General features: G+C 39.5%; 1 protein-coding gene across 1 annotated transcript; it reads left to right on the top strand.

Moving 5' to 3' along the window:
• The first annotated feature begins 6,058 nt into the window (after positions 1-6,058).
• Positions 6,059-7,707, top strand: LOC118664336 (elongation factor 1-alpha 1-like). The gene is given in 2 exon segments (XM_036324338.1): positions 6,059-6,784; positions 6,787-7,707. Coding segments are annotated over 2 exon segments (1,083 nt in total). The 5' UTR covers positions 6,059-6,438; the 3' UTR covers positions 7,524-7,707.
• Positions 7,708-13,401: the final 5,694 nt, after the last annotated feature.

The following is a 13,401-nucleotide window of genomic DNA, read 5'->3' as shown; positions in this document are numbered from 1 at the left end:
TTTGTTTATTTAAACATTTTGATACTAATTTTGCCCATATTGTTATTTATCTTTTCTACTTTAAAACACTCTGCCACTGCTATGTGTTAGGAACAAAGGGATTGCATCAAACATGAACTTATTATTTCATCTTGTCAAAAAGTCCCCTATTTACTTTTTGACCTACCACTTTCCTGAAACTACTTATGAAAGTGAAAGTTTTGCTAAATCTCATGGACCATTCTATAATCCATTTGACTACCCACCTTTCTTCTTTAAATTTCACTCTCTTGGTTTCTGTGACATTGTGCTAAACACATTTTTCTCCCACCTTTCTGACCACTTTTCTCTTTCTCTTATGAACTCATCTTTCTCTGTGAATCATTTAAATTTGCCTTTCCAATGGTTCTATTGTTGACTTTTCCATGCCCTTCTTTTTGATAAGCCTAGATTATACTATCAACTCCCATACCTTCAACTCTCACCTGTGTGCTTGCATATTCTAAATTTATACTCCCATGCCAGGTATGCCACCAGGAGGACTGAAATGACATGTCCAACTACTTTTTAAATATGTCCACTTGAATTCCCTAAGGCCCACAAATTCCACATATCTACAACTGTATTTATAATCTTCAGTCTCAGTAAATTCCCCTCCTAATGTGCTTCATTCTTGGTGAATTCAATAGTTCTCTTTTATGTATCTTAACCGCTCATTCGTATTTTTAATATTATATATTATGTAAGTTCACACAATTGGCAAAACCAGAAATCAAGGAATTATTTGACCTATTTTGAAAAACAAAACAGGCAACAATAAAATCAACAAAAAGAAAAATTAAGGAATAACTTAATTTGAAAAGAGCAATAAATATTAAATAAAAAGCAGAAATTTAAAAAACATATGGATATGAAAAATAACTTTTTAAATATACCAGAAATTAGTTGATGTCATTAATGCTATAAGGGACAAATTTGCACATTTACAAATTTAAAGATAGCTGAGGAATTCACTCAGAATGCAGCAAGTTGGGGGAAAAAAGATATTAAAAAAAAATCAGAATAGTTAAGATGCATGGAAGAAAGAATGAAAGACTCCAATATATATCCAAAGGAGTGTTTTAGGAGAATTAATGGAAAAAATGATAAAGCATTATTTGAAGAGATTTTCCAGAATTGAAGATAGATGTGAGTTCTCAGATACTGGGCAGGATAAATAAAACAAAATATGCACCTAAAAATATCACTATGACAATTCAAAACAATAAGCATGATGAGAAAATCTTAAAATATATGAGGTGAAAAAGATGTATTAATTATGAATTAATTACAATTGTATTTACAGCAGACTTCTCAGCATTAATAAATATCAAAAGATAATGAAGTGGGGGAAAAAGAATAATGGGATGGCCCAGCTGGCATGGCTCAGTGGTTGAGCGTTGACCTATGAACCAGGAGGTCATGGTTCCATTCCTGGTCAGGGCACATGCTCGGGATGTAGGCTCCATCCCCAGTGTGGAGCATGCAGGAGGCAGCATATCAATGATTCTCTTTCATCATTGGTGTTTCTCTCTCTCTCTCTTCTTTTCTCTTCCTCTCTGAAATCAATAAAAATATATTTTTAAAAAAGATAATGGAGTGAGGCAAGAACATACAATGGAGACAAGACTGTCTATTCAATAAATGGTGTTGGGAAAATTGGATAGATTCATGCAAAAAAAAATGAAACTAGACCACCAACTTACACCATACATAGGAATAAACTCAAAATGATAAAAGACTTAAATGTAAGTTGTGAAACCATAAAAATCCTAGAAGAAACCATAGGCAGCAAAATCTCAGACATCTCTCATAGCAACATGTTTATCGATACATCTCCTAGGGCAAAGGAAACTAAGGAGAAAATAAACAAATGGGACTACATCAAAATAAAAACCTTCTGCACAGCAAAAGACACCATCAACAAAACCAAACGGGAGCCCACTGGATGGGAGAACATGTTTGGCAATGATACATCTGACAAAGGGTTAATATCCAAAATATATAAGGAACTCATACAACTTAACAAAAGGAAGACAAACAATCCAATTAAAAAACGGGCAAAGGACCTAAATAGAAACTTCTCCAAAGTGAACATACAGAGGGGCCAAGAGACATGAAAAAATGCTCAAAGTCACTGATCATTAGAGAGATGCAAATTAAAACAACAATGAGGTGTCACTTTACACCAGTCAGAATGGCTACCATCAACAAATCAATAAATAACAAGTACTGGCGAAGATGTGGAGAAAAGGGAACCCTAGTACATTGTTGGTGGGAATGTATACTGGTGTAGTCATTATGGAAACAATTATGGAGTTTCCTTAAAAAAATTAAATATGGACCTGCCATTTGACCCAGTGATCCCACCTCTAGAAATATATCCTAAGAAATCCAAAATACCAATCATAAAGAATGTATGCACCCCTATGTTCATAGCAGCACAATTTACAATAATGGCTAAGATCTGGAAACAGCCCTAGTGCCCTTCAGTAGATTAGATGAGTGGGTAAAAAAGCTGTGGTACATTTACACCATGGAAAACTATGCAGCAGTAAAAAAAAAAAGAATCTCTTAACCTTTGAGACAGTGTGGAGGGACCTGGAGAGCATCATGCTGAGTGAAATAAGCCAGTCAGAGGAAGATAAGTATCACATGATCTCACTCAGATGTGAAATCTAATGAACAAAATAAACTGATGAACAAAATAGATCCAGACACATAGAAGCATAGAACAGACTGTGGAATTTCAGAGGGAAGGCGGGGGAGGGTGGGTGGGTGGAAAGAGATCAACCAAAGAATTTGTATGCATATATGCATAACCCATGGACACAGACAATAGGGTGCTGAAGGCTTGGGGTGGGGGTGGTGGCGGGCTAGAAGAGATCAATAGGGGAAAATGGGGGGCATATGTAATACTTTCAACAATAAAGATTTTAAAAAGATAACTGAGCAATGGCTGATTGGGTAGAAATAACTAGCTGTTAACTCATAATTTTAGTTTCACTCAAAGTAAAGTGTTCCATGGCAAGGATAGCAATATTGAAAAAAAAATCTCAATGTAATTTATTACATTAATAGAGTAGAAGAAAATAAATCTTTTTTAAAATATATTTTTTATTGATTTTTTACAGAGAGGAAGGGAGAGGAATAGAGAGTTAGAAACATCAATCAGCTGCCTCCTTCACACCTCCTACTGGGAATGTGCCTGCAACCTAGGTAACATGCCCTTGACCGAATCAAACCTGGGACCTTTTAGTCCGTAGGCCGACGCTTTGTCCACTGAGCTAAACTGGTTAGGGCAGAAAATAAATCTTATAGTTATCTCAAAGTAAGTATGGGTCCACCCCCATATTTACAGGGGGAAAACAATCCCTGTCCTGTTAACAATCCAGGAATACTAGGGAGTTTCCTTAGCTTGATACATATTATATTACAAAAATCTAAAGCAATCATTATATTTACCAAAGAAAATTTCAATGGATCATTTTTACTATCCTGAGCAAATAAAGGTGCTCACTATCACTCCCAATATTTAACTTGCCATGAAAAGTTCTAGCTGATACCACAATAGAAGAAAAATAAAATGTAAGGATTAGAAGAGGTGAAACTGCCATTATTTGTAAATTATATAATCATCTGCCAAAACAACTGCCACATAATCAACAAACTATTAGAACTACTAATAGCGTTCAGTGTTTATAGGATACAAGTTTATAGAATACTGTTCTGGTTATCGATTCCTACATATTAAACTATCTTAATATTTAGTAGCTTAAAACAACAATCATTTTATTAGACCTTACTATTCGTAGCACAGGCTCAGTTGGGCTATTTTTCAGCTCCTCATGGCATTGATTGGGGTCTCGTGGTGGTATTCAACTTAACTCCAATTCCTGATCCCTTGGAGAGGATGACTGAAAGGCTGGGTTCAGCTGGACCCTTCTCCTCTTTATAGTGTCAGGGCCTCTCAGTAGGGTCTCTCCATCAGGTAATTGAACTTCTTATATGGTAGCTCAGGGCTCCAAGGATTGCTCCACAGACAGGAAGTGGGAGCTGGTCGAAGTAGTTACAAAGCCTGCAACTATAGGCTTTCCATTCAAAAGGAAGGGGCATAGACTTCCACCTCTTGATGGGAAAACTGCCAAAGAATTTGTGGCCATATTAATCCTTCACAGGGGCTAACAGAAAGGGAGAAGATAGCCCTAGTTGGTTTGGCTCAGTGGATAGAGCGTTGGCCTGCGGACTGAAGGGTCCCAGGTTCGATTCCAGACAAGGGCACATGCCTGGGTTGCGGGCTCGATCCCCAGTAGGGGACATGCAGGAGGCAGCTGATCAATGATTCTCTCTCATCATTGATGTTTCTATGTCTCTCTCTCCTTTCCTTTCTGAAATCAATAAAAAGATATTAAAATCTTATTTAAAAAAAAGAAAGGGAGAAGATATATGCACTCTCTAAAATTTGTAAGAAATTGATAGGTGAAATATACAAAGAACTACTGCAAATCAAGCAAAGGACAGCTACTTCAATTAAAAGAAAATCAACAAAGACTATACATAGAAATGTATAGAAGTGGAAACCAAAAAGCCAAAATGCATACAAATAAATGCTGAAAATCATTAGTAGCTAGAAAAATGCAAATCAAAATAAAAAATAAGCTATCACTTTAAAACAGGCATTTTCAATATTGCATTATTGACATTTTGGGTCAGATAATTCCTTGTTGTGGGGCTCGTCCATGCATTGTAAGATGGTTAGCAGCATCCCTGATCTTACCCACTTGTGAGAAATGCTCACCTTACTGAATTCAAATAGCAGACTTGGAGACAGGAAGCATGCCGAAAACAAGACTTTTTCTTTTTTAAAAATATATTTTTATTGATTTCAGAGAGGAAGAGAGAGAAACATCAATGATGAGAGAGAATCATTGATCAGCTGCCTCCTGCATGCCCCCCACTGGAGATCGAGCCAGCCACCCAGAATCTAACCGTGACCTCCAGGTTCATAGGTTGCTGCCCAACTACTGAATCACACCGGCTAAGAGAAAATGAGACGTAAATACGGTCTCCAAAGAGTGGGTGTCCAGTTGAACAGGCACACACAGAACATCAATCACAGTCCCTCCTCCAGTTCCTCATTGGCTGAGTACTAGGAAGTTAATAGTTTTCCTCATACGTGGCCTAGGTCTTATTTTCTCCTATTGGATTATTTTTTAAAATGGGCTGAGGCCTTTTCTAGTTGTCTCTACTGTCTTTAGTCTAGGTAGATCTTCCTGGAAAATGTGCTACTGGTCACGTACACAGTTCTTTGTTCTTGTACCCTCTTCCCTCCTCCCTATATTCTGTTTGCCCTGGGAAAATTCAGTAACCGTTTCCAGTAAAAGTTGACTATGCTGAAGATGGATCACAGAGGCTATTTCCTACACACTGGATCCAAAAGGCATACCAGTTGTAACAATCAAAAAAGTCTTTAGACATTGCCAATGGTCTCCTGAGGGACAAAATTGCTCCTGGTTGAGAACCACCACTTTACACACTATCAGTTTGGCAAAAAATAGAAAGGTGGATGATGCTAAGTGTTGGCAGAGATATGGCAACATAGGAAGCCTCAGGCATTGCTGGTGGCTTCATAACAATATACGCCTACTCAGAGCTCAGCAATTCAGAAAATGGGTAATTTGCACAAGTCTAAAAAGGAAGGAGTGTAAGGATATTCTATGAAGCCTTGTTTGACAGTGGGGAGTTAGAGGCAAATTACAATATGGTGGCAGAACACTCTACCTAACAATACATTTTTTTTTCAGTGCACATAAATAATTCCACAGAGAGACTATACATTAGGCCAGAGAAATTAAATAAGAAAAAGAAAAACAGAAGTAAAACTTTCATATCTTACTTGTAGAAAACTCTAAAGATTCACACAAACTTGGTAGAACTAATAAACAATTTCAGCAAAGTTGCAGGACATTAAACCAACACAAAAAATAATCAGTTGCATTTTTATACGCTAACTGAATAATCTAAAAAGGAAATTAAGAAAACAATTCCAGCTTTTTTGCAACGGGTTTGCCGCCAGAACACAGGTGTCGTGAAAACCACCGCTAACTCAAACCCAAGACGGGAAAGGAAAAGACTCACATCAACATCGTCGTCATCGGACACGTAGATTCCGGCAAGTCCACCACTCCCGGCCACCTGATCTACAAATGTGGGGGCATCGACAAGAGAACCATCGAGAAATTCGAGAAGGAGGCTGCTGAGATGGGGAAGGGCTCCTTCAAGTACGCCTGGGTCTTGGATAAGCTGAAAGCCGAATGTTAGCGCGGTATCACCGTTGACATCTCCCTGTGGACATTCGAGACCAGCAAGAATTATGTGACCATCATTGATGCCCCAGGGCACAGAGACTTCATCAAAAACATGATTACAGGCACATCTCAGGCTGACTGTGCTGTCCTGATTGTTGCCGCTGGTGTTGGTGAATTTGAAGCTGGTATCTCCAAGAACGGACAGACCCGTGAGCACACCCTTCTGGCCTATACATTGGGTGTGAAACAGCTGATTGTTGGTGTTAACAAAATGGATTCCATTGAGCCACCCTACAGCCAGAAAAGATACGAGGAAATTGTTAAAGAAGTCAGCACCTACATTAAGAAAATTGGCTACAACTCTGACACAGTAGCATTTGTGCCAATTTCTGGTTGGAATGGTAACAACATGCTGGAGCCAAGTGCTGATATGCCTTGGTTCCAGGGATGGAAGGTCACTGTAAAGATGGCAATGCCAGTGGATCCACTCTGCTTGAAGCTCTGGATTGCATCCTGCCACCAAGTCGTCCAACTGACAAGCCCCTGCGTTTGCCCCTCCAGGATGTCTACAAAATCGGTGGTATTGGTCCTGTCCCTGTGGGCCAAATGGAGACTGGTGTTCTCAAGCCTGGCATGGTGGTCACCTTTGCTCCGGTCAGTGTTACAACTGAAGGGAAGCCTGTTGAAATGCACCATGAAGCTTTGAGTGAAGCTCTTCCTGGGGACAATGTGGGCTTCAACGTCAAGAACGTGTCTGACAAAGATGTTCGCCGTGGCCATGTGGCTGGTGACAGCAAAAATGATCCACCAATGGAAGCAGCTGGCTTCACAGCTCAGGTGATTATCCTGAACCACCCAGGCCAGATCAGTGCTGGAGATGCACCTGTGCTCGATGGTGACACAGCTCACATTGCTTGCAAATTTGCTGAGCTGAAGGAGAAGATTGATCGCCGTTCTGGGAAAAAGCTGGAAGATGGCCCCAAGTTTTTGAAATCTGGTGATGCTGCCATTGTTGATATGATTCCTGGCAAGCCCATGTGTGTTGAGAGCTTCTCTGACTACCCTCCTCTGGGCCGTTTCGCTGTTCGTGACATGAGACAGACAGTTGCTGTGGGTGTCATCAAAGGAGTGGACAAGAAGGCAGCTGGAGCTGGCAAAGTCACCAAATCTGCCCAGAAAGCTCAGAAGGCTAAATGAATATTATTTCCAACACCTGCCACCCCAGTCTTAATCAGCGGTGGAAGAATGGTCTCAGAACTGTTTGTCTCAATTGGCCATTTAAGTTTAATAGTAAAAGACTGGTTAATGATTACAATGTATCATAAAACCTTCAGAAGGAAAGGAGAATGTTTTGTGGACCATTTGGTTCTTTTGTGTGTGTGTGGCAGTTTTTAAGTTATTAGTTTTTAAAATCAGTACTTTTTAATGGAAACAACATGACCAAAAATCTGTCACAGAATTTTGAGACCCATTAAAATAACAAAGTTTTTATTTATTTATTTATTCTTTTTTTAATTAAATCTTTATTGTTCAGATTATTACATTTGTTCCTCTTTTTTCCCCCCATAACTCCCCTCCTCCCAGTTCCCGCCCCACCCTCCGCCCTCACTCCCCACCCACTGTCCTCATCCATAGGTGCACGATTTTTGTCCAGTCTCTTCCCGCGTCTCCCACACCCCTTTCCCCCCCAAGAATAGTCAGTCCATTCCCTTTCTATGTCCCTGATTCTATTATGATCACCAGATTATTTATTCACTTGATTCTTAGATTCACTTGTTGATAGATGCATGTTTGTTGTTCATAATTTGTATAATTTGTATCTTTACCTTTTTCTTCTTCTTCCTCTTCTTAAAGGATACCTTTCAGCATTTCATATAATACTGGTTTGGTGGTGATGAACTCCTTTAGCTTTTCCTTATCTGTGAAGCTCTTTATCTGACCTTCAGTTCTGAATGATAGCTTTGCTGGATAAAGTAATCTTGGTTGTAGGTTCTTGGTATTCATCACTTTGAATATTTCTTGCCATTCCCTTCTGGCCTGTAAAGTTTCTGTTGAGAAATCAGCTGACAGTTGTATGGGTATTCCCTTGTAGGTAACTGAGTTTCTTTCTCTTGCTGCTTTTAGGATTTTCTCTTTGTCTTTTGCTCTTGGCATTTTAATTATGATGTGTCTTGGTGTGGTCCTCTTTGGATTCCTTTTGTTTGGGGTTCTCTGCGCTTCCTGGACCTGTAAGTCTATTTCTTTCACCAGGTGGGGGAAGTTTTCTGTCATTATTTCTTCAAATAGGTTTTCAGTATCTTGCTCTCTCTTATCTTCTGGCACCCCTATAATTTGGATGTTGGTATGCTTGAAGCTGTTCCAGAGGCTCCTTACACTATCTTCGTATTTTCGGATTCTTTTTTCATTTTGCTTTTCCAGTTGGGTGTTTTTTGCTTCTTTGCATTTCGAATCTTTGACTTGATTCTTGCGCTCCTCTGGTCTGCTGTTGGGTGTCTGTACAATATTCTTTATTTCAGTCAGTGTATGCTTAATTTCTAGTTGGTTCTTTATCACAACATCGAGGGTCTCATTAGATTTCTTGAGGATCTCACTACATTTATCGGCGGTCTCACCAGTCTTTTCGAGGGCCTTACTAAGTTTATCGGCAGCTTCTAGACAGTTCTTGAGAGACCTTAAAAGTGTGGTTTTGAGCTCTATATCTCCCATTTCTGACATTTGCGTCCTGTTTCTTTGTCTCCGCATTTTTTTTTTATCTTTTCTTGGTGCACCCCCTAGTGGTCTTTGTGCGCAGTCTTGTTGTAGTTAAGCCTGGATTGTTGTTGGCACTACCGGGGGTGATTTGACCTCCAGGCTAACTGGCTATCTAAAATAACAAAGTTTAATGAGAAACCTGTGTGTTCTGTTGGTCAACACTGTAACTTTCTGTTATACTACTTAGGTAAAAGACTTCAGAGTTGCCCATGACCTATTTCCAGTATTATATCTGCTGATATTTACAAATGGATGGTTCTGTTAACATTTTTTTTTCCGGGTGGGAACTTTGGGAGTTTTTTGTGGGATTCCCCCCCCCCCCCCCCCCCCACTGAATCGCCTGTCTCTTATGGTAAAAGCTATGGGAAAGGGGGACTGTTGGTGTAACACTAAATAGGTTAGGACAGGTAAGCAAAGAGTAACTTTGTGTTTGTAAGCTAGTTTCGAAAGGCCAAATTCTGTAAAGGCCACGTGTTAACATAAAATTTTGTAGTTACATCAATATTGAATAAATTTGTTGGTATGTCAAATTTTAGTTTTCCAGTTTTACTGGAATGTGAATTCACATTTACAAATGCTGAGGCAGCTTAAGAACCTTAAGTGAGGTTTGAATAATATTGAGCACTGTCTTGCTGCAGTTATTGTATCCAAATTCTAGGAAAAATAAATTGATGCTGGGAAAAAAAACAAAAACAAAAACCACAATTCCACTTACAATAGCATCAAAAAGAATAAAATACTTAGGAATAAACCTAATTAAGGAGGAAAAGACTTGTACACGGAGAACTATAAGACATTGCTAATATAAATTAAAGAAGACAAATGAAAAGACATTTATGTTCACAGACTGGAAGACATATTACTGTTAAGATATCAATACTAGCTAAAGTGATCTACTGATTCAGTGCAATCCCTATCATCTTAAACAGGAGACACAAATAGAAAAATGCTGATAAGTTTAGCCATTTTATTGAATTTATTGGGGTTACATTAGTTAATAAAATTGCATAGATTTCAGGTATACAGTCAAGCGGCCAGCTTGGAATACATCATCTGTATATTGCATTGTGTCTCACCACTCCAAGTGAAGTCTTCTTCTATCATCATTTATCCTCCCTATACGGTACCCTCTTCTACCTCCCCCCAGCACCCTTTCCCTCTGGTAGTCACCCATGCTGTTGTCTGTGTCCATGACGTTTTTTTCCTTATTTAATCCCTTTATTCTTCTCATCCAGCCCCATAACCCCTTCCACTCTGACAGCTGTCAGTCTGTAACTATGAGTCTGTTTCTATTTTGTTAGTTAATTTTGTTCATTAGATTCCGCATATAAGTGAAATCATATGGTACTTACCTTTCTCTGACTGGATTGTTTCTCTTAGCATAATAATCTCCAAGTCCATCCACGCTGTCATAAAAGATAAGATGCCCTTCTTTTTTTTTTTTTTTTTTTTTTTTTTTTTTACGGCTGACTAGTATTCCATGTTTAACTGTACCACGGCCTTTTATCCACTCATCTATTGATGGGCACTTAGACCGTTGCCAGGTCTTGGCTATTGTAAACAACACTGCAATGAACTTAGGGGTGTGTACATTCTCTCCAATTAGTGTTCCAGGTCTCTTTGGCTATATTCCCAGAAGCGGAATTGCTAGGTCATAAGGCAGTTCTGTTGTGTGTGTGTGTGTGTTTTGGTTAATCCTCACCAGAGGATATTTTTTTCCGTTGATTTTTAGAGAGAGTGGAAAGGAGGAGGAGAGACAGAGAGAAAAACATCAATGTGGGAGAGACACATCAATTGGTTGGCTCCCACATGCGCCCCGACCAAGACCAGGGATTGAGCCTGAAACTGGAATCGAACCTGGGACCCTTCAGTCCATAGGCCAATGCTCTAGCCACTGAGCCAAACCAGCTAGGGCTGCCCATTTTTTAATTGAATTGTTTTATTTAATCTTCAACCATGAATATGTTTTTATCAATTTGAGAGAGAGAGAGAGAGAGAGAGAGAGAGAGAGAGAGAGAGAGAGAGAAACATTGATCTCTGAGAGAAACATTGATCAGTTGCCTCCCCTACTCGCCCAACCAGGGATCAAACCTGCAACCTAGGTATCTGCTTTGACCATGAATCGAACCTTCAACCTTTTGGTGTACAGGATGACACTCCAACCAACTAAGCTCCCTGGCCAGGGCTGGATTATTTGTGGGTTGTATTTTTTTTGGTGTTTTTGTAACAGTGAAAAATTGTAACCCACCCCACCATTTTTTTGGACATTGTCTCTGTAAATAAACAGCATGTTTGTATAAGAATCCTAGGAATTAACTTCAAAAGATATAGACTCCAACTATCTGTCGTCCCAGTTCTGGAAGATTTGCTGACCTTCAAATGTAAAACCAGGATGACGTAGGACCAGGATGACAAAGACCAGGATGATGCACACCAGACCGTCACTTGACCAGTTTCGAGGTCCTTATCAGAATGCACAGTGCTGCCTGCACGTAGAGATCTTTCCAACCCTCTCCCCTGGGTCTCTTTGTTCTGCTTTGCATCTCCTTCCTTATAAAAACTTCTGTCTGAGATATTGAAATAGGCTTTGTGACAAGAGTCCGCCATCTCCTCAGGTGACCAGCACTTGAATAAAACCTTCTTCTTTTTTTTACCAGCATCTATCTCATGAGTTTGGTTTTAGTGGAAGCAGGCAGGTGAACTTAGGTTCTGGTTACAAGATGTAGAACTTCTTTTAAAAATTGAGATGTTAACCTCTTATAAGATGAATCATTGGCAAATATGTTCTCCCATTCAGTGGGTTGTCTTTTCATTTTGTCAATGGTTTTCTTGCTGTGCAAAACCTTTTTAGTTGGCTGTAGTCCCATTTGTTTATTTTTTTCCTTTGCCCAAGGTGATACATCAGGAAAAAAAATATTGCTAAAAGAAATGTCCGAGATTTTACTACCTATGTTTTCTTCTAAGATTTTTATGGTTTTGAGTCTAATATTTAAGCTTTTAATCCATTTTTAGTTCATTGTTGTGTATGGTATAAGAAAGTGGTTTATGGTTGTTTTTTGGTTTTTTGTTTTTTGCATATATCTGTCCAATTTTCCCAACACCATTTATTGAATAGGTCTTCTTTACCCCATTGTATATTATTGCATCCTTTGTCGAGTATTAATTGACCACAAAGGTGTGGGATTATTTCTGGGCTCTTTATTCTGTTCCATTGATCTATGTGTCAGTTTTTATGCCAGTGCTGTGCTGTTTTGATTACTAAGGCCTTGTAGTATGGTTTGATATTAGGCAGCGTGATTCCTCTAACTATGTTCCTTCTCAAGATTGCTGTGGCTGGGGGGAGGTTGGGGGTTAATGGGGGGGATGAGGACACATTTGTAATACCTTAACTAATAATAAAAAAAAAAAAAAAGAAAAAAAAAAGATTGCTGTGGCTATTTGGGGTCTATTGTGGTTCCATATAAATTTTTGGAATATTTGTTCTAGTTCAGTGAAATATGCCATTGGTATCTTTTTGTTGCTGTTGTTTTAGAAAGGAGAGAGAGAGAAACATTGATGAGGGAGAAACATCAATCAGCTGCCTCCCACATGTTCTGCACTGGGGACCAAGCATGTGCCCTGAACAGGAATCAAACTGGTGACTTCTTAGTGCACTGGACGACGTCCAGTCAACTGAGTCACACAGCTCAGGGCACACCATTGGTATCTTGATAGGAATTGCTTTGAATCTGTAGATTGCTTTAGGTAGTATGTACATTTCAATAATGTTAATTCTTCCCATCCATGAACACAATATAGGCTTCCATTTATTTGTAGCTTCTTCAATTTCTTTCTTCAGTGTCTTATAATTTTCCAAGCACAGGTCTTTTACATTCTTGGATAATTTATTCCTAGGTGCTTTTTTTTAATTCCTAGGTATTTTTTATGCAATTGTAAATTGGATTGTTTTTTAGTTTTCCTTTCTGATAGCCCATAATTTTATACACTAGAGACCCGGTGCACAAAAATTTGTGCACTCGGGGGGGTGGGGGAGGGGAGCTCAGCCCGGCCTGCGCCCATTCACAGTCCAGGACCCCTTAGGGGATGTCCACCTGTCGACTTAGGCCCACTCCCCAGGGGATCAGGCCTAAGCTTGCAGTCAGACATCCTTCTGGCAGCCAGGGAGCCCTCGGGGGATGTCCAACTAAAGACTTAGGCCCCCAAGGGATCAGGTCTAAACCATTAGTTGGACATTCTTAGTGCTGCCACGAAGGTGGGAGAGGCTCCTGCCACCACCACTGCGCTGGCCAGCCATGAGCCAGCTTCTGGCTGAGTGGCATTCCTC

This window comes from Myotis myotis, unplaced genomic scaffold, assembly GCF_014108235.1.
Source record: "Myotis myotis isolate mMyoMyo1 unplaced genomic scaffold, mMyoMyo1.p scaffold_m19_p_10, whole genome shotgun sequence".
In the NCBI taxonomy this organism is placed as follows: domain Eukaryota; kingdom Metazoa; phylum Chordata; class Mammalia; order Chiroptera; family Vespertilionidae; genus Myotis; species Myotis myotis.
This window is presented reverse-complemented; position numbering and strand designations above follow the sequence as displayed.